Raw genomic sequence first — 21562 nt, forward strand, 5'->3', positions numbered from 1 at the left:
ATTGTATGGTCCGAATGTAATGAAGGTAGATCAGACTCCAGGTAAATGTTCTTCCTCTTGAGATGTTTCAACACTGGCAGTGTTTGACCAGCTGGCTGAAGTTCAGACGAATGCCTTCAGTGTAATTATCTGTCCAGGCAAACGTATCTCTTTCAGGAAGTAGAGATAACCTGACTTACATTTCACACAGCTGCGTGAAGATGGATCTCTTTCAAATCATTTTGTCCTTTATATAGAGAAAGGTCCTTTCTTTAGTTGCTGTCAAAAATGTTATTTTTGTTCCTCTTAAATAATATTCTGAGTTCAATTCAACTTAAACTTAATCAACAACGTGAAGTCATCATTTACTCACCTTTGATTCTGATCGCTATTATATGGATGAGTGCGAGCGGGACATTTTTAAAACTTCTCCTTTTGTGGTTTGAAAAAGAAGGTGCGTATGGCATTAGAACAACACCAGGGTAAATAAATTATGACTTTTTATTTTAGGGTGAACTATACCTTTAAATGTTTTTGAAAGAAGTCTCTTCTGCTCACCGAGGCTAAAAAATATCTGTTTTCTATGTGAATATATTGTAAAATATAATTTATTCCTGTGATCAAAGCTGAATTTTCAGCATCATTACTCCAGTTTTCAGTGTCACATGATCCTTCAGAAATTGTTCTAATCTAAAGGTTGCAGACTATTGCATTTCCCCTGTTTTGCACAGATTAATATTACATACATCACGTAACACCAGTTCTATAATGTGAAATTAATGCTATAGATCTGCGCTGGATTCATGGTGCACATGTAACCCATTAAATTGAAGCAAGGGAGAGAATGAAAGGCAAATGAAGGAGTGATGAATTGGTGTGGATGAAACAGGCTCTGAATGTGAATGCTTTGTGCTGTAATTAGATAAATTAACCCCGGGTCAGAGAGAGACACGCAGAGCTGCTGTAAATGTTTAATGAAGCTTCCTTTGAACCCGTCCAGCAAATGAGGGATCTGGGAATCACAGATGAGCGCAGGGAAGTCTTTGATACTGTCTTTTATATTTTTTGGAATTTAATGTATTAGACAAATAAATGGATTTTAAGTAGTAAATTCTGTCATTATTTACACTTTTTTTTTTTTATCCTCATGCTGTTTCAAACCCATATACTGTTGTTCTCTACTGTGAAACACAAAGGGAGAAATTTTGAAGAATTTTTTTACGCATAGCATTTCAGAGCTTAAAATGTCCTCGTTATAAACAAAACATTTATTTATCAAGCTCCAAAAACAGCCTGTTTTGACATTGCAGAATCTGATGTCACATGGGCCAATACATTTGCAAATGCCCGCCTCCGGAGCAAGACATCGACGAATAGTGATACATCATCGCACCATAGGCCCGCCCACTGCCGTTCAGTCACTTAATGGCTGACATTTGCCTATACTGAATGTAAGCGTTGTGTCAAAAGAAATAGAAGCCATTATAATCACTGACGCTGTCTACGCTGATACAGTATACAGATGTGCGTTCAGTTTCTGAAGCCATTATAATCACTGAAGCTGTCTACGCTGATACAGTATACAGATGTGCGTTCAGTTTCTGAAGCCATTATAATCACTGAAGCTGTCTACGCTGATACAGTATACAGATGTGCGTTCAGTTTCTGAAGTCATTATAATCACTGACGCTGTCTACGCTGATACAGTATACAGATGTGCGTTCAGTTTCTGAAGCCATTATAATCACTGAAGCTGTCTACGCTGATACGGTGTACAGATGTGCATTTGGTTTCTGAAGTCATTATAATGACTGACGCTGTCTACGCTGATACAGTATACAGATGTGCGTTCGGTTTCTGACGCCATTATAATGACTGACGCTGTCTACGCTGATACATTATACAGATGTGCGTTCAGTTTCTGAAGTCATTATAATCACTGACGCTGTCTACGCTGATACATTATACAGATGTGCGTTCAGTTTCTGAAGTCATTATAATCACTGATGCAGTCTACGCTGATACAGTATACAGATGTGCGTTCAGTTTCTGAAGCCATTATAATCACTGAAGCTGTCTACGCTGATACAGTATACAGATGTGCGTTCAGTTTCTGAAGCCATTATAATCACTGACGCTGTCTACGCTGATACGGTATACAGATGTGCGTTCGGTTTCTGACGCCATTATAATCACTGACGCTGTCTACGCTGATACAGTATACAGATGTGCGTTCAGTTTCTGAAGCCATTATAATCACTGACGCTGTCTACGCTGATACGGTATACAGATGTGCGTTCAGTTTCTGAAGCCATTATAATCACTGACGCTGTCTACGCTGATACGGTATACAGATGTGCGTTCGGTTTCTGACGCCATTATAATCACTGACGCTGTCTACGCTGATACGGTATACAGATGTGCGTTCAGTTTCTGAAGTCATTATAATCACTGACGCTGTCTACGTTGATACAGTATACAGATGTGCGCTCAGTTTCTCTGTACAGACTTCAGAAGGATCCCAGCATCGGAAACAAGTGGATGGTTTATTTTAATGGCGTCCCGGATCGGATTGTTTATTCGGAGCATTTGACTGCAGATTGTTTTGTGATGCGTATAATGATACGTGTTTGTGTACGAAATAAACAGATTTTCTTACATGAGGGTGAATAAATGATGAGAGAATTTGCATTTTTAGGTGCACTAACAATTTACAGCATATTTGCATTCTTTTCTTTTTTTTTTTTTATTATTTTGACTGCTCAGTTAAGAGCAAGCTGTGCCAATAGCGTTTATAACCAACTAGAATGTATTCCTACTAAAAGTCTCTCTCTCTTGTAGTAAGAGTTAACAGGACTTGTTTTTCCCCATTTATGGAAAGACTTTAATTTCTAGCAGCAAAGAGTACAAATGACTAATAGAGTGGAGAATAAACATGAACAATGTACCAGTGATGGTTTTCCATCAGCGATGAGCCATCCTTTCCTCAAGAAAATAATAGAAATCTCTGACAGCACAGTTTCTCCACCCACTCCTTCATACTGTAATAGCAACACTGAGCCAACGAGAGCATTGTTTTATGCACAGAATTAGCAATGAAACGAGTAAGTCATTCTGCGGTGCTTTTGGGATGTTATGGCGTCCATTGCATTTATTATTTTTAATGCATTTGGGTTTTAATGATATTAAATAGGTTTTTAATGCATGCTTGAAGTGGGTGGTGTTGCTGTATGAAGTGCGGATTTACTGTACATCATTTTCTCATTCTATTGTTCTCTTGCATTCTTCTTCTTCTTCTTCTTCTTCTTCCTCACAAAACTTCAGTGCTACTCCTCCCGCATCATTTGTCATAGACCCATCAATGAGGCATCAAGTCGTGCAGCCTATAGAGGAGAGGTGTGCTATATCTTTTTTAAGCAATGTTCTTGTTAAAAACATGCTAACAACATGCTAATCATGTTAACATAATGCTAACAACATGCTAGCATTGTAGGGGGCAGTGTAGTTGCGCACGGCAAGCATTTTCTTCTGGAAATGTGCATATTTAGTTATTATTTTAAATTGTCTTGATTGTCTTGATATCTATAATTTAGTACATTTATCTATATTTATTTATTTATTTTTTGGATCACATTACTAGGAAAATATAAATAATAATAGATACTATTATATTATACTACATCAACCTATTGCTTAAGTGTATCATTGTACCTATACACATTACTATACACATATATATATATATCTTTGGTTCTTTCCTTTGTACAGGTTACTTTTTCATTTTATTTTATTGTGTGTTTTGTTCAGTTTAAAAGCAAAATAAAAAGTACATTTCACAAGCAATTGCAAAGTAACATGTTGAATTTTGAAGTAAAAAAAAACTACAAATGCATTTTCTTGTAAAACATACTCCAATAATCTGTTTTATTTATGATTTGGAAAGTCATTTTTGCTGTGTATTCCTGAAAATAATTTGTCTGAACAGGCTGCATTTCTCAAGCACTTGCTAGATTTTTTCGGGAGACGTGACAGATGCCTGTTAATGCACGTCTTCAAAGGACGTCTTGTCTCGTGATGTGATCTTTTATGACCTTTGGAAATGCTGATCTTCCCAGCAGTCAGCGTTGGCCCTGCAAGCTAAAACTAGCGCATAGCTGTGAGGAAATGAGCCTGGCTGTTTCCAGCAGGGTTGAAGGGGCCGTTTGGATCTCAGATGCATGCTGAAAGCGAGAGACGTGGAGTGTGATCGCTGGTGTGTGTGTGTGTGTTCGCCTCATAGACTGGCATTCCTTTGGCTTGAACTCATGTGCTTAGCGACGCAAAACTCTCCGAGAGGGATTAAAGACAGTGTGAGTCTGACACAACCACAGCAACGTTTTCTAGAGCGCCAGATTCGCAAATTCATCCCCATGCTCCTTTTTTATTTATGAGAATGTCTTTCAACTCCAGCTTCATTTATTTTTAGCTTCCCAACTGCGAACACAATGACAGTGTCACGATAACCCGCTAAAAGCGATCTTAAAATGACACATCGCATCTTGTGTGAGCCGAACCTTCCCAGCCCCCTCTCTCTTCTATAAGACGCATATTATATCCAGTTTGCTGTTACCTTACTGTAATGGACTTCATGTTTTCTCCAGGGAGGTACATGATGGATTACACAAGATTTTCTTGCATCTCTCGTTTCATTCTAATCGAATAAAATTGCCGTTTTAAGTGAAGACAGCTGGTTTTGATGCATACATGAGGGTAGATCATATCAAAATGTAACTGATAATTTTGCAGTGTGTTGGAGTCAACATCAAATCAGAATAGACTATTTACTTACTTAATGCGAGATTCATGCTCTTAGATGATTCGTTGATGCATGCTTTTCTCATTGAATATCTTGTTTCACTTGGAAATTAAAATAGGTTGGAAACAATGTTTCATGTTGATTTTTCTTTTAGTCTAGCGGACAATATATGTGCTGATTTAAATGAGAGTATCTTTGTACTACAGCCATTTTGTACTGTTAAAATAAAGAAAATGCTGCCTTTTTGTTGTTGTTTTTTTTTTTTTAAATCATTTTTACATTCTCTCCTACCCTTTGGTACTTCATATTTATTTATTTATTTATTTGTTTTAGTTTAATTATTTATAGTTTAATTTATTTATTTTTAGTTTATTTGTGTTTTTATTTATTTTTAGTTCATTTGTTTTATTTACATCTTTGTTTGTTTGTATGTTATTTAAATATGTAAAAGACTTAATTTATAACTTATTTATTTATATTTGTTTGTTTATATTTTTATTTTATTAATTTATTTTTTAATTTATGTACATGTTTTCTAATTATGTAAACAAATGACTGTTAAAAACATGTTTGTCATTGAATCATTCACTCTAGAGATTCGTTCAGAAACTCTGATTCACCCAGTAATGAAACAAGTGAAGTCTTTATGAGTGAGTCATTGAATCATTCACTCTAGAGATTCGTTCAGAAACTCAGATTCACCCAGTAATGAAACAAGTGAAGTCTTTATGAGTGAGTCATTGAATCATTCACTCTAGAGATTCGTTCAGAAACTCAGATTCACCCAGTAATGAAACAAGTGAAGTCTTTATGAGTGAGTCATTGAATCATTCACTCTAGAGATTCGTTCAGAAACTCAGATTCACCCAGTAATGAAACAAGTGAAGTCTTTATTAGTGAGTCATTGAATCATTCATTCAGGAGATTAGTTCAAAAACGCTGATTCATCCAGTAATCTTAATTTATAACTCAGTAGGGGTCGATATTTGAATATGGGCAGTCATATGTTAATGAGCACATGGTTTTGACGTCATAACCGTTTCTGAATGACTCACTGAGGAGGAAACTTGTGAATGTCAGTGTATGTCTAAACTCTTAAAACGATAAGAATATCCTGTTTTTGGTGATGAGTGACAGATGAAGCATATTCAAAAGCAGATTTGGTCCATCACAGTATCTCTCGGATATTTGTAGTCCACAATGCCATTTGTATCCTTATTTGTCCTACAGTTTCATTTTTTTCACATTAAATGTGTCCCATTAAACCGTAAACTGCACTTGCACTGGTTTCACATTAACAACATGTTGAGCAAAAGAACGCGCAGGCAGATGATATGGACAGGATCAGCATCTAGGGGCCGAGCAGATGGCCAGGGTCAACATGAGCCACGACACTGAACCCTCCCGTCCAGCCACAAACAAACACGCACCTGTTTCAGGAAGAGACACCTCAGTCATGTGCATGCGCACAGAGACACGCTCCTAATTGAGACTAGCTGGTTAACCGGCGTCGGTGTCGAGCCTCAGCGGTCGTCCGGCAGAGCTAGTGAGATCATTAGAGCGTCTCAGTGACTGCGTTCAACCTCCTTCCCGCCGCTGCCAGGGTCACTGATCCCCGGGCCCTTCCTTTCCCACTTTTAATAAGGACAGGAAATCTCAGAGACAGGACCGTGCTGTTTTTCACCCTCTCAGAAAACGAAAAGCAGGAGTGCTGGAGCGCACCATTGTTTCATGTAGGGCTGCACAGTATCATTATTTCTGTCTTACTATGATTCATATGATCACTGAAGTACTAGGATAAAAGCTTAGTCTGGATATAAACACTGATGTCTATGATAGCGATCAAAATAGAGTAAATCACCTTTTGATAGTAACTTGATTGTTCAAATAAAGATTGTATCAATAACATCATTACACCAGTAGGTGGCGACAAGTGACACTTAAAAACAGGTATTTGTCATTGAATCATTTACTCTAGAGATTTGTTCAGAAACTCTGATTCACCCAGTAATGAAATAAGTGAAGTCTTTATGAGTGAGTCATTGAGTCATTCATTCAGGAGATTTGTTCAAAAATGCTGATTCATCCAGTAATGAAACAAGTGAAGTCTTTATGAGTGAGTCATTGAATCATTCATTCAAGAGATTCGTTCAAAAACTCTGATTCATCCAGTAATGAAACAAGTAAAGTCTTTACGAGTGAGTCATTGAATCATTCAATCATTCAATCAAGAGATTCGTTCAAAAATGCTGGTTCATCCAATAATGAAACAAGTGAAGTGTTTATGAGTGAGTCATTGAGTCATTCATTCAGGAGATTCATTTAAAAACGCTGATTCACCCAGTAATGAAACAAGTGAAGTCTTTATGAGTGAGTCATTGAGTCATTCATTCAGGAGATTCGTTCAAAAATGCTGATTCATCCAGTAATGAAACAAGTGAAGTCTTTATGAGTGAGTCATTGAATCATTCATTCAAGAGATTTTTTTAAAAACTCTGATTCATCAATTAATGAAACAAGTGAAGTCTTTATGAGCGAGTGAGTCATTGAATCATTCATTCAAGAGATTCGTTCAAAAACGCTGATTCATCCAGTAATAAAACAAGTAAAGTCTTTACGAGTGAGTCATTGAATCATTCATTCAGTAATATAAATGTCACGCTTCACTCGCACACGTGTGTATATATATATTTATCCACAATCGCACTAAGACAAATCGCAATATAGATTTTATTTTGCTATATCATGCAGCCCTTAGTAGCATGCATCAAAAAATATAAAGTGGCACTTTGTGAAGACTCCTGGGGGAAGGAGTTTAATACTGCTGTTTCCTCCTAATGAAGACACCTGGATTGTTGATTTGTAGAGTGCGAGGTTTGTTTTGATGATGGCAGCTCGGAGAATAAATCCCATGTTTCCTGAGAGCCAAGTGTGAATTCCCAGTGTAATTACAGGACAGCGCAGGATGATATTAACTCCAGTCGTTATGATTAATGACACAGTCTGCAGTGGATAATTAATCAGCTGGATTTGCCCTTGAGGCCAGACATCTATTTGGACCATCTGCCACGGTAGTGTGGATAAACTTTCCAGTAGCCTTTAGCCTTCAGCCTTTAACCCTCGAATGAAAGTTACGACTGCGGGGAAGTTTTCCTGAGTCTGGAGAGACAGAAGAAATTGAGACAATGTGTCCTAGTTTCTTACGAAATATGCTTTGTTTGAAAGTGAGATCATTTGGAAGCTGCTAATTCCCTTTGTTCGGTTTATATAGAGCGTTTAACCGTCCAGATGGTTGTTTTCAACAGAGAGCTGCAGTTATTACTTTTTTTGTAGGCCAATCCAGAAGTTAGCATCACCCTGCATGTTACCTCGATAAAAACCAGCAGAAAGTAACCCCAGTGACCAACAAAAGAATGATTCTTACATGTTTTGAAGCCTAAATACAATCAGCAGAAGTAAAAAAAACTAACATTAGGCTATAAACAAACGATCATGAAAAAAGATTTTCCTTAAAAGTTTGAGTTTGATAGTTCACAAGAACAATTAAAAACACCACGAGGCCGTGAAAGCCTCAACCTCCATAGTCCCATTTAGTGACTATTACTGATTTATTTTATGTTATGGAATAATACATGAAAATAAATGCGCTTGTATCAACCAAAGGCCTTATTTCAGACATTTAACCAAAAAAAAAACATTTTATCCAAACGATGGAACCGGAAGTGCTTTCCAGGTTTTGGCCTACAAAAATACATCATTCCTGCAGCAACAACACATTGAAATCATGTTAAAGGATTAGTTCACTACAGAATTAAAATTTCCTGATAATTTCCTCACCCCCATGTCATCCAAGATGTTCATGTCTTTCTTTCTTCAGTGGAAAAGAAATGAAGGTTTTTGAGGAAAATATTCCAGGATTTTTCTCCATATAGTGGACTTCACTGGGGTTCAACGGGTTGAAGGTCCAAATGTCAGTTTCAGTGCAGCTTCAAAGAGCTCTACATGATCCCAGACGAGGAACAAGAGTCTTATCTAGAGAAACCATCGGACATTTTCTAAAAAAAAAAAAACATTATATACTTTTTAACCACAAATGCTCATCTTGCACTGCTATGTGATGCGCCACGCATTACGTAATCACGTTGGAAAGGTCACGCGTGACATACTTTAAAGTACTTCAAAACGTGTATGTTGTTTGACATCTACATGCAATATAATTATGTTCATTATATTGCATGTATCTTTAAATAGGTTCCATGCACTAGCATGACTCCTCTGTGTTCTGCTGAAGCTCTTCTGAAAATGGCATTTTCCCTGTCAGCAGAGGAGGATTACGGGATAAATGAACATGGGCAAACCGGTTGTGCCTGAGCCATTAATGTCTTATTTTCTTGATTGTGCAGACAGCGGATGCAAGCATTGCACAATAACTTGCATTGTTGTCAAATGTCATCTTTTGTGCAACAAGCTAAAGGGAAATCGTGTAGTTGGCAGGGGCCGTAAGCACAATATAATAATTCATTCTCTTGTTTAAGTTAAATCAAAACGAGGGAATGAATTAGTACAATGTATACATATATTTTTGTCCACATGTCATGTGTGGGGCTCCGTACATTACTGTCAGTTTTGATCAATGATAAAATGATACTGAATGAATGATTGCAATGCCATAAACCATGGTATGATATGTTTTTTATACTTTTTAACATATAAAAATAATATTACACTCTAAAAAAATGCTGGGTTAAAAACAACCCAACTTGGGTTGAAAATGGACAAACCTAGTGGTTGGGTTGTTTGGACCTAGCTATTGGGTTGTTTGGACCCAGCGATTGGGCTGTTTTGACCCAGCGATTAGGTTGGGTTGTTTGGACCCAGCGATTGGGTTGTTTGGACCTAGCGTTTGGATTGTTTTGATCCAGTGATTGGGTTGGGTTGTTTGGACCCAGCGAATGGGATGGGTTGGGTTGTTTGGACCCAGCGATTGGGTTGTTTGGACCCAGTGATTGGGTTGTTTTGACCCAGCGATTAGGTTGGGTTGTTTGGACCTAGCGTTTGGATTGTTTTGATCCAGTGATTGGGTTGTTTGGACCCAGCGAATGGGTTGGGTTGTTTGGACCTAGCGATTGGGTTGTTTGGACCCAGCGATTGGGCTGTTTTGACCCAGCGATTAGGTTGGGTTGTTTGGACCCAGCGATTGGGTTGTTTGGACCTAGCATTTGGATTGTTTTGATGCAGTGATTGGGTTGTTTGGACCCAGCGATTAGGTTGGGTTGTTTGGACCCAGCGATTGGGTTGGGTTGTTTGGACCCAGTGATTGGGTTGGGTTGTTTGGACCCAGTGATTGGGTTGGGTTGTTTGGACCCAGTGATTGGGTTGTTTTGACCCAGCGATTAGGTTGGGTTGTTTGGACCCAGCGATTGGGGTAAATGTTTGCCCAACGTGCTGGGTAGTTTTATTTAACTCATCTATTGTTTAAAAATGACTATATGTCTGGCTTAAAATGAACACAAAATAGGTTGGAAATTAAAAATCAGACACATAATTACTAGAGGAAACAATAATAATCAAAAGGTGAACATTTATTAATAAGAAATTTAATAATTAAACAATAATAAATGTTAATTTCCAAGTTCCAACATACTTTGGGTTCATTTTAAGCAAGCAATACAGTAATTTTTAAACAATAGATGAGTTAAATAAAACTACCCATCATGTTGGGCAAACATTTAACCCAATCGCTGGGTTAAAACAACCCTGAGTTTGTCAATTTTTAACCCAACTTGGGGTTTTTTTAACCCAGCATTTGTTAAAGTGATAATATTCCAAATACACTGTGTTTTTCTGTTTGTATCAGTGGGGTTTAAGCCACACATGAGGAGACGAGTCACTTTATTATATAATGTGGATAGACTTTAATAAGACAGAATGCAGCATCATAAATCAGTATCGTAAGAGCATATGTTGTCATGCCGCCTCGCAGATGGCAGCCATGAATGTACAGTCATCCACAAGAGACTCTTTTCATCTGGATCAGTGTCTTCTCAGGCTGTTGATCTGGAGGATGTTAAAACAGTTGTAACACGCTCATGAAGTTGTGTGTGTGTGGACGGGACGTTAAGTACGGGTTTAATCTTGTTCTGATTACACAGTCATTACAAGCCGGTTGGCAGCGTTGGTGAAACCAGCAGCTCTCATTTCCTCTAATCTGATTTAAGGCACAAATGCCACCCATGCCAACCTGCTGCTATGGCAACAGTGCCAAATATAAACATAACAAAAGAAAAAACGTTTTTTGTAACTTCTAGTTCCCCGTGTTTTCTTATGCCTCTTACATGCTTGTCATCTTGATAGAGGAGGTTTGCATTGGGTGAGCTCCGTCCGGCAACCCATGACGGCAGTTTACAGACACACCTTCAACGTCAGCATCACGCGTTCTTTACAGCAGCCGGGTGCAGAAAAAAAAAAACATTCCTGTATTTCTTCATATCGCAATATATATAGCAAAAAAAGTAATTCTCGCAATGTCAGTATTTTCCAACATTGTGCAGTCCTAATGGATGTTAAAGTTCCCCTGTTATGCTATTTTAAAGGTTCCTAATGTTGTTTTGAGTCTCCTACAGCAGATTTACATGCATTCAAGATCAAAAAACAGTTTAATTTTCTCATATCATCCACTGCAGCATCAGCTCTTTTCTCTCAGTCTCTGAAACGGTTCGTTCAAAGATTCGGTTTCTCTAAACCCCGCCTTTCTGAGAGCTGCTCTGCTCTGATTGGTCAGATTGGTCGGTTCGGTTTGTTGTGATTGGTCGACCGCTTACAGTGCGTGTCGGAAACCAAACAGCCATTACCATATCTGAATTTCAGCACTTGATACACAGTGATTTGAACGGTAATGATGGCGTCGGTTTTACCTTATCAATCTCATCGAAGTGGATTTGCTTTGGCAGCAGAAAACAGCGTCTCGACATGAACAACACGAACCAAACTCTTCCAATCTCAAAGCAGACGCTGTTCAGCCAATGAAGACCATTGGCTGGCATTATGCAAGTTAGTGCAGGAAGTGAGACTGGAAATACTGACAACTCGTTTCAGGTAGTTCAGAATCACTTCTTTCTTTTGGGAGACAAACATTTATACTACACTTTGAGCTTTAAAACTTTGCAGACTTTTCACATTCACAAACAGCTCTGTTCGGTTGTTAAATCTGATGTCACGCGGGTCCAAACGCTCTATCTCACACCACAAGAAAACAACAAACAGTGCTAATATACACACCTGATGTGGTTTAATACTACCAAAAAACTATAATCATAACCTTTATCTCCGTACCAAAATCCCAGATGGCCAGACAGTGATTCATCTTATAAATCGTTAAAATATTAATGTCTGTGACGCTGTGAGCACGGAGACTGTTGTGTAGACTATAAGTATTTTAAATGTTTAACTTTTTCAAATGTTAAATGTTTATTATGAATAAATAGCACTCATAAGCGGCCGTCGAGATGGCATTCTCAAATGAAACGAGCCAGGGCTTGGACCCAGAAATGGCATTCCTTACGTCATGACTTATCAAGCGGATTACACACACTGCTGAAAAAGCGGTTCTTCTTCATGAAGATGCAAATAAAGAAACTTTCTTTTTAAGAGTGTAATATGTTGCGTGTGGTCATCAGCGTGGAGCGACTCCTCATTGAACTGCTTAAATTATGGATGTTTATTCCAACAGAATGTTCTTTCCCACAGCCACTCCATCACTTCCTGCATGCAGTGAACTTCCTCGCCCCGGCCCGAGTGTGTTATGAGAAGAAGTTTCACTACGCTTGACTGGCTGCTTCTGTTTGAGTGAACCCGCTGATGGGTCATTCCGTGTCAAATCAACCAAATTTTGGAAACTTCCCCATCTAAAATTAATATTTTTTTCTGTAGAAAGACAAAATATAAAATGTCACAGATGTATATTTACTGAGTAATCCACTGTTTTGTAGAGGAGGGTCAAAATGACAATTTTCACCTGAGATTTGGAGCCAAATTAGAGGGGTGTAAAAATGACTTTATAAAGATGGCAGCATCATTATTTTATTTTCACACAGAGATTGGTAGATCTATTAGTAAAATCTGTTGACTTTAGCAATCTTTGTTTCATTATATGCCAACGGTGGCAGTTCAAAAATGGGGAATAAGCACTTCTTGTGTTTTTTGCCTCAAGTTTGCATGCCTGTAACTCAAGAAGTATTAAAGATATCTTAATATTCTTTCAGATTCTGGTTCTTGACAAACTGTCTTTTTGGTATCTGCATTTTAAAGGCCCTCGATGGTTCAATCCCAGAGATATGGGGATCTTAATGTGGCTCCGTGAGTAAATATTCTGAAGAATATTAATGGAGATCGCTGAACTCCATCTTACTTGTTTGTCAGCGTTTTCAGATCATCAGCGCTTTTTCTGCAGTGTAGAGAGAATTTGTGCGGTTGCCAGATTGCAAATATTAAGTAAAACACCAGGCAGAAAATGTCTCCTTTTAATAAAAAAAACTCTGATTGGGGATTTAAACTCTTTACATCTGGCAACCGCAAGCATGAAAGCTTGTAAAGGCTTGTTAAAAACAGTCTGTAATATTTTGTCATCTCTTTTAATTTGACAAAAACTAAGATTTTGGTGAAGTTTGTTATTTTTTAACTTTTAGTCTAGTCTTTTTTCATCAATGATATTCCAAGTTTATATATTCACAGTTATCGTTTAACAATGTTGGTGTCATGGCGTCATTGCCTCAAAAAAGGTCGTCGACGAACATTTTTCATCATGGATTTCGTTAACGAAACTAACACTACTGTGCACCTTTTGGACAGACTCCATTCTGTGCTCACTTTTCTAGATCCAAGAAATTTGTGATCAATAAAATCAAGTCCCACTCTATAGATTTCTTTGCTTTTGTATGTTGACTTTAAGGACATCGCAACCACATGAAAATGATTGTGAATGGAAAAAAAGTCATTTTAAACATCTGCTTGAGAGTCATATTAAAAATATTACTCTGCACACAATGAAAGTGCCCATGACCTGATAGGATCAGCCCTGTGCTTCTGATGAATTATGAAGTCTTTTGAGTGCGTCGCTGTCCTATTTTCAGACACCCCATATCAGGTTACCAACTGAGCCACCAGGTCAGCCGAGGTCATCCTACAACACCTGCTGGCTCTCAAACTCAGGCTTTAATGTTCATCTCAAACCCGAAACAGTTTCTGTCTGGCTGTGCGCAGGCCTGTTCGTTCATCCGCGCTGAAGAGCAGAGGTGAAGGAAGACCTCAGGGGCCGAACATTGGAATGCACAGCATCACTGATTACTCATTGGAGAAGAGGAGAAGGAGCGGAGAACGTGGGAGTGCCGGGGAGAATGTGTAAGAGAGGAGAAGGGAGGGTAGGCAAAAGAGGAGGAATGTCACATTAGGAATTCCAAACAGCCCCTTAATCCGAGTGCCGACTGAAACGCTGCTTGAAGCATTTGCTGAAGCTTTTATCCCACCATCGCGCAAGATGAACGTATAAAGCAGAGGTCGAGAGGTCAAGAGCATGAATGTGGATTTCGAAGAGCTCTCTCCTGGCTGTCTGCGCACACTTCATATTATCAAGCTAAATGTCTGTAACCCTTTTTAATGCCATCACTGCAAGATAACCTATATATAGTTTTATAAGCATCTGTAGCTACAAACATCTTGGCTGCAATAAAAATGCAATTCGTTAGAAGTTGTTCAGCACTTTAAATACTAATGTACTGTTTGTTCTGTTAAATACTATGTGTAAGATTTCAGTGTAAACATTTCAAACTATTTGCTATTTTGCTGTCACGTACTACATTGGATGTTTAATTTAGCGGGTGGTGCCAAATTAAAGATGTTTTATTTTATAGCCAAATGTTACATTTTAATTTTATTTTTTTTATTTTAAATTTATTTACATTATTTCAAATTATTTACATTTAATGGTAATACACTTGTAAATGCTGGGTCAAATATGGACAATCTTTGGGTTAAAAATTTAATTAAAAAATGTAACCAATTTGTCCTTTTTTGACCCAAATTTGGATTGAAACAACCCAGCAGTCTATATTCTATATTTTTATTTCATTTTTATTTATTTATTTATTTATTTATTTATTTATTTTTTGTATGTTTTTACCAACGGCAAGTTGAAATTAAATTTTATTTTATTTTATTTTATTTTATTTTAAATCAAATGCAACAGATGCCGGTTCATACACTCTAAAAATGCTGGGTTAAAACAAACCCAAGTTGGGTTGAAAATGGACAAACCCAGTGATTAGGTTGTTAACCCAGCAGTTGGGTTAAATGTTTGCCCAATGTGCTGGGTAGTTTTATTTAACTGTACTATTGTTTAATAATGACTATATGTCTGGCTTAAAATGAACCTAAAATAGGTTGGAAATTAAAAATCAGACACATAATTACTAGAGGCAACAGTAATAATCAAAAGATGAACATTTATTAATAAACAATTTAATATGTTTATTATTTAATTATTATTCATTACATTTATTAATAAATGTTCATTTATTAAACATGTTAATAAATGTTAATAATAAATACAGTAATTTTTAAACAATTGTTGAGTTAAATAAAACTACCCAGAAGGTTGGTCAAACATTTAACCTAATCGCTGGGTTAAAACAGCCCAATCGCTGGGTTAAAACAGCCCAGTCGCTGGGTTAAATGTTTGCCCAATGTGCTGGGTTAAAACAGCCCAGTCGCTGGGTTAAAACAGCCCAGTCGCTGGGTTAAAACAGCCCAGTCGCTGGGTTAAAACAGCCCAGTCGCTGGGTTAAAACAGCCCAATCGCTGGGTTAAAACAGCCCAGTCGCTGGGTTAAAACAGCCCAGTCGCTGGGTTAAAACAGCCCAATCGCTGGGTTAAAACAGCCCAGTCGCTGGGTTAAAACAGCCCAATCGCTGGGTTAAAACAGCCCAATTCGCTGGGTTAAAACAGCCCAATCGCTGGGTTAAAACAATCCAATCGCTGGGTTAAAATAACCCAACCGCTGGTTTGTCCATTTTCAGCCTGACTTGAGTTGTTTTTAACCGAGCATTGTTTCGAATGTATGCAGTGCTTTATGTATTTTGGTTATTTGCAAGGTGTGACTATGGAGTTCTAGTTGGTTGTTTTGTTATTTTGGCTTGTTGTTGTCGTTTGACCTTTAGATCTGTGAGAACATCACTGATCGATGGTTTCATGCTGTTAAAAAGGAATTGTTGTGAAAACTTAAATCTGATGCATTCAGATTTTTAGATTCTCTTAACTTTGTTTGGTCAATTTTCAGTTTGTTCGTTCCCTAAATTGCAAAATGCCTCATTCAGCCAATAAACTCATCAAGGCAACAACTACAGATTTCTTATTCACAATACATTGATATATTATTTTGGTAGCCAAATATGTATAGCTTCATAGGACACTTAACATGTTTGTTTCAGAAGGCAGAATCATCTTACAAAGCAAAGATGTCTGGGATTTATTTTCAGTTTCAGAAGCATAGACACTTGACACACAAACCTCATCGGTGAACAAAAATCCTATAAACGCATAATTTATTCATGCTGCAATACATGCTGGAAAACTCCCAAACCTTCACATTTCAGCAGTTCATCTGTGTTTGACTCATTTCTGTTGGTCTAACAGAACATTTCGCGTTTCTTGGTTGTTTTTTTACAGTGTGTGTGTGAGTGTTTACAGGCCTGTGTGTCAGATGTGATGAGCGCTAACTGATTTTCCATATGAATAGGATGTGCACCTCCTGTTGTCTTGGACCAGGATGTTTTCCGACCGTGGTTCTTAATATATGCTTCCTTCTTTTCCTCACCAGGTACGACTATAAAGAAATGCTGCATAACTCCACATTTTGTCTCGTGCCTAGAGGACGCCGCCTGGGCTCTTTCCGTTTCCTGGAGGCTCTGCAGGTACATATTTACACTCACTTCCTATTGCTAATAGCCAACGGAAGACACTTAGCAGTTGCATGTTCTGCGTTTCCAGCCAACTTCAGATACAAAGTCAGATCAACAAATCCACCATAACCCGCCGTATTCTGTGATGCTCGTGCCGGTGTAATGTCTGTTGTGTGGGATTGTGGCTGTGCTCTTTCAGGTTGTCTGACGCTGTGCAGACATGAGGCTTAACAGGCCATTATATATTGTGTTTTGAATTGTGTGGGTGTTCTGGATTGACTAGCTGAAGTTTTCAGGGCTTTTATGATCACTATGAAGCATTATGAAGCTTGCGTCTGTCTGAGACTGCGGCTTTAGCTCTCTGTATTGGTCTGTATGTATTTCAGCAGATTGAAGGGCTGGTTAATGACACTGCAGGGATTAGTCCATAACAGCAGGATGATATTAGAGATGAGGGGAGGTCAGAGGGTGGGAGCAGCTTTACAGATTAGGGACAACAGGCCTGTGCAAACACACACAGTTATGCTTAGAAATGATGGATTTGGTCTTATTGCCTTACTGTAAAGTTCTGTTGAGGTGCAGCATCAGATAATACTCTGAATATATACTATAGTACTGAATTATTATCACTTTTATGTACTTTGATACGTGTCCAAAAACATTACTATGTTATACATTATGGATGTCAGAAGAAAAAAGTGGAAATACTGTGGTAGCATGTCCACACTTGCTAAAATATTATTTATTTATTTATTTAGGATTTATTTATTTATTTTTGAATTTATTTTTATATTTTCATTGTATATGTAGTGTTAGTAATTGTGAAATATATTCATTTTTATTTCTGTTAGTAATTTTATTTAAACTTGTCTCGTTTTTCATATATTCAAATATTTTAGTTAAAATATGTCTAAATTGCAAATTTAAAATAATACAGTATGGAAAACATTCCTTGATTATTATTATTTATTTTTTTTTATCCTATATTTTACAGTGTACATTACATATTTAAAATTTTTAAATCTACTTGGCAACAATAGATTGGTTGAAGATAAGGTTAAATAAAGAAGTATGGTAATGGATAATTATATATATATATATATATAAATGAAAGCAAGTTATGATTAAATAAATAAGTATGGTAATGGATAACATATAATAATATGATTTCATTGTTGCACAGCCCTATATATATACACACAGACACAGTGTATATATAGTATATTATATAGTGTATATATATATAGATAATATTTTATAAAATTATGCATATATATTATTTTATATTTTAAACATTATAAATATATATTGTATGTATGTATGTGTATGTGTATATATATATATATATATATATATATATATATATATATATAACATTTATTTTTAGGATTTTTTCACTGTCGCCCAGCCCTTCTTGTATCAGTATCCTTGATGATTATCTCTTCTTCATTGTTATGACCCATGAGCCTCAGTTCAGACAGGCAGAGTCACGCTTTGTGTTTCTCTCAGTCGCTGCCAGATTTCTCAGGCTGGAACAGAAACACGACTGATCTGATAAACCATGATTCTTCAGTCTCAGTCAGAGCTTCTCTTGCTCTCAGACTTTCCACTGGAAGACGCTAATAAAAATTTCATGACGCTTGCTTTATTTTTTTTCCAGCCTGTTTTAACTTGCCCCTGTGTGTGTGTGTGTGTGTGTGTGTGTGTGTGTAGGCCGCTTGTGTACCCGTCATGCTCAGTAACGGCTGGGAGCTTCCCTTCTCGGAGATCATCGACTGGCGTACGGCTGCTGTCATTGGGGACGAGAGACTTCTTCTACAGGTGCGACTGCTGTAATATATCAGTGCTAGAACAGCTCAAGCTTTCTGTCCCTCAATGTTTATCCTCCTGCTTGTTCTTGGTGTCTCAAACAACAGCTCTATTCCAAAATGTGGTGAACATCTTAACTGAAATTTAATCTAGTATCGTCTTCTCCAATTTGGCCAATCTCAGAAGGCAGCATAATCATTCCTGCCTACATGTGAGATGCACATAGTCTGCAAGGTTTATATGTTGCAGTGAGTGGCTTAATGTGTTCTAACCATCTCAAGACTTTCCTATAAACGAATCATGCATGAATGAAATCGTTCTAATGTCACATGCTAATTTGGCGGGCACAAGCCACTATCAGTGACGGTCTGCAGACCTCCAGAGACGTCCGCGCTGAGAGCAGAAGCATGTTGCTTTGTAATTGAAATGGGACCTCTTGGCCTCGCCGGTTAACGGCCTGCGGCAGAACGCCTCTCTGCGGTGAGAGAAGTGACAGGTCCTGTCAGGGTCAGCAGCACATTTCTGCATTAATGTGCTCTCGTGGCCCTGTGGTGCTGAAGGCCTCAACAAACGCTGCGACTAATCGAGCTGTGAAATATTCGTAATGGAAATCACCTGAAGAGCTGTTTGTGTTTACAGTGAAGAGACACTTAAATAAACACACACACCTCTTTCTGCTCTGTCGTTCTATCTATCTATCTATCGTTCTATCTATCTATCTATCTATCTATCGTTCTATCTATCTATCTATTGTTCTATCTATCTATCTATTGTTCTATATATCTATCTATCTATTGTTCTATCTATCTATCTATCTATCTATCGTTCTATCTATCTATCTATTGTTCTATATATCTATCTATCTATTGTTCTATCTATCTATCTATCTATTGTTCTATCTATCTATCTATCTATCATTCTATCTATCTATCGCTCTATCTATCTATCTATCTATCTATCTATCTATCGTTCTATCGTTCTATCGTTCTATCTATCGTTCTATCGTTCTATCATTCTATCTATCGTTCTATCTATCTATCTATCTATTGTTCTATCTATCTATCTATCTATCTATCGTTCTATCTATCGTTCTATCGTTCTATCGTTCTATCATTCTATCTATCTATCTATTGTTCTATCATTCTATCTATCGTTCTATCTATCTATCTATTGTTCTATATATCTATCTATCTATTGTTCTATCTATCTATCTATCTATCGTTCTATCTATCTATCGCTCTATCTATCTATCTATCTATCTATCTATCTATCGTTCTATCGTTCTATCTATCGTTCTATCGTTCTATCATTCTATCTATCTATTGTTCTATCATTCTATCTATCGTTCTATCTATCTATCTATTGTTCTATATATCTATCTATCTATCGTTCTATCTATCTATCTATCTATCTATCTATCTATCTATCTATCTATCGTTCTATCTATCTATCTATCTATTGTTCTATCATTCTATCTATCTATCTATCTATCGTTCTATCGTTCTATCTATCTGTCTATCTATCGTTCTATCTATCGTTCTATCATTCTTTCTATCTATCTATCTATCTATCTATCTATCTATCTATTGTTCTATTATTCTATCTATCGTTCTATCTATCATTCTGTCTATCTATCTATCTATCTATCTATCGTTCTATCTATCGATCTGTCTATCTATCTATCGTTCTGTCTATCATTCTATCTATCGTTCTATCTATCTATCTATCTATCTATCTATCTATTGATCGTTCTATCTATCATTCTATCTATCTATCTATCTATCTATCTATCTATTGATCGTTCTATCTATCATTCTATCTGTCTATCTATCGTTCTATCTATCATTCTATCTATCTATCGTTCTATCTATAATTCTATCTATCGTTCTATCTATTTATCTGTCTATCTTTCTATCTATCGTTCTATCTATCTATCTTTCTATCTATCGTTCTATCTATCTATCTATCGTTCTATCGTTCTATCTATCGTTCTATCTGTCTATCTATCTATCGTTCTATCTATCTATCTATCTTTCTATCTATCGTTCTATCTATCTATCTATCGTTCTATCGTTCTATCTATCTATCTATCTATCGTTCTATCTGTCTATCTATCGTTCTATCATTCTATCTGTCTATCTATCTATCGTTCTATCTATCTATCTATCTATCTATCTATCTATCTTTCTATCTATCGTTCTATCTATCTATCTATCTATCATTCTATCGTTCTATCTATCGTTCTATCTGTCTATCTATCTATTGTTCTGTCTATTATTCTATCTATCTATGTATCTATCGTTCTATCGTTATATCTATCCTATTGTTATATCTGTTTATCTATCTATCTATCTATCTATCTATCTATCTATCTGTGTCTGTCACTCTATCTATTGCTCTAACTGTTTATCATTTGTTCTATCATTAGTTCTGTCTATCTATCATTCTATCATTTGTTCTTTCTATCTGTCATTCTCTCTGTCATTCCAACTACCTAGCAACACCCTGGTTTCTCACATTGCAAGTAATCATGTGCCAACCCCCTATAGACCACTCAGCAATCACCCAAGGGCTAGTCTGAAATGAGAGTGAATACGGAGACTTTTTTGGGGCAAACTGTTCCTTTAATTTACTTTTGAAAATTCCTTTACTTTCTGAAAAAGCCCAGTTTGTCTGAGTGCTCCGTCCACAGGGAACATCTCCAGTTATTTTAACTGGTGCCTTCGATTGGAAAGGCCTGTCAAGTAGACAATATATAATCACACCGCTCCCTTCCCCTCACAGATCCCATCAACGGTTCGCTCCATCCATCAAGATCGCATCCTGTCTCTCCGCCAGCAGACGCAGTTCTTGTGGGAAGCGTACTTCTCTTCTGTGGAGAAAATTGTGCTCACTACATTGGAGGTAAGCAACTTCCTGATCAATGAACATCTCACAGTGTTCAAGACATGAGGCCATCAAGACCTAACGACCGGTCGGATGAATCCCACGAAAACTTGTCCGGGTCATAATTTACCCTAAAAACAAA

General features: G+C 37.2%; 1 protein-coding gene across 1 annotated transcript in view; it reads left to right on the plus strand.

The window, feature by feature from the left end:
- ext1a (exostosin glycosyltransferase 1a) overlaps positions 1-21562 on the plus strand; it is a 54191-nt gene that overhangs the window by 24340 nt on the left and 8289 nt on the right. Inside the window, exons 2-4 of the mRNA XM_051865607.1 lie at positions 16644-16737; positions 18439-18546; positions 21319-21438. Of these exons, the coding sequence (XP_051721567.1) occupies positions 16644-16737; positions 18439-18546; positions 21319-21438 (322 nt within the window). The remainder of the gene's footprint in view (positions 1-16643; positions 16738-18438; positions 18547-21318; positions 21439-21562) is intronic.

This window comes from Ctenopharyngodon idella, chromosome 16 (genome assembly GCF_019924925.1).
Source record: "Ctenopharyngodon idella isolate HZGC_01 chromosome 16, HZGC01, whole genome shotgun sequence".
Lineage (NCBI taxonomy): Eukaryota > Metazoa > Chordata > Actinopteri > Cypriniformes > Xenocyprididae > Ctenopharyngodon > Ctenopharyngodon idella.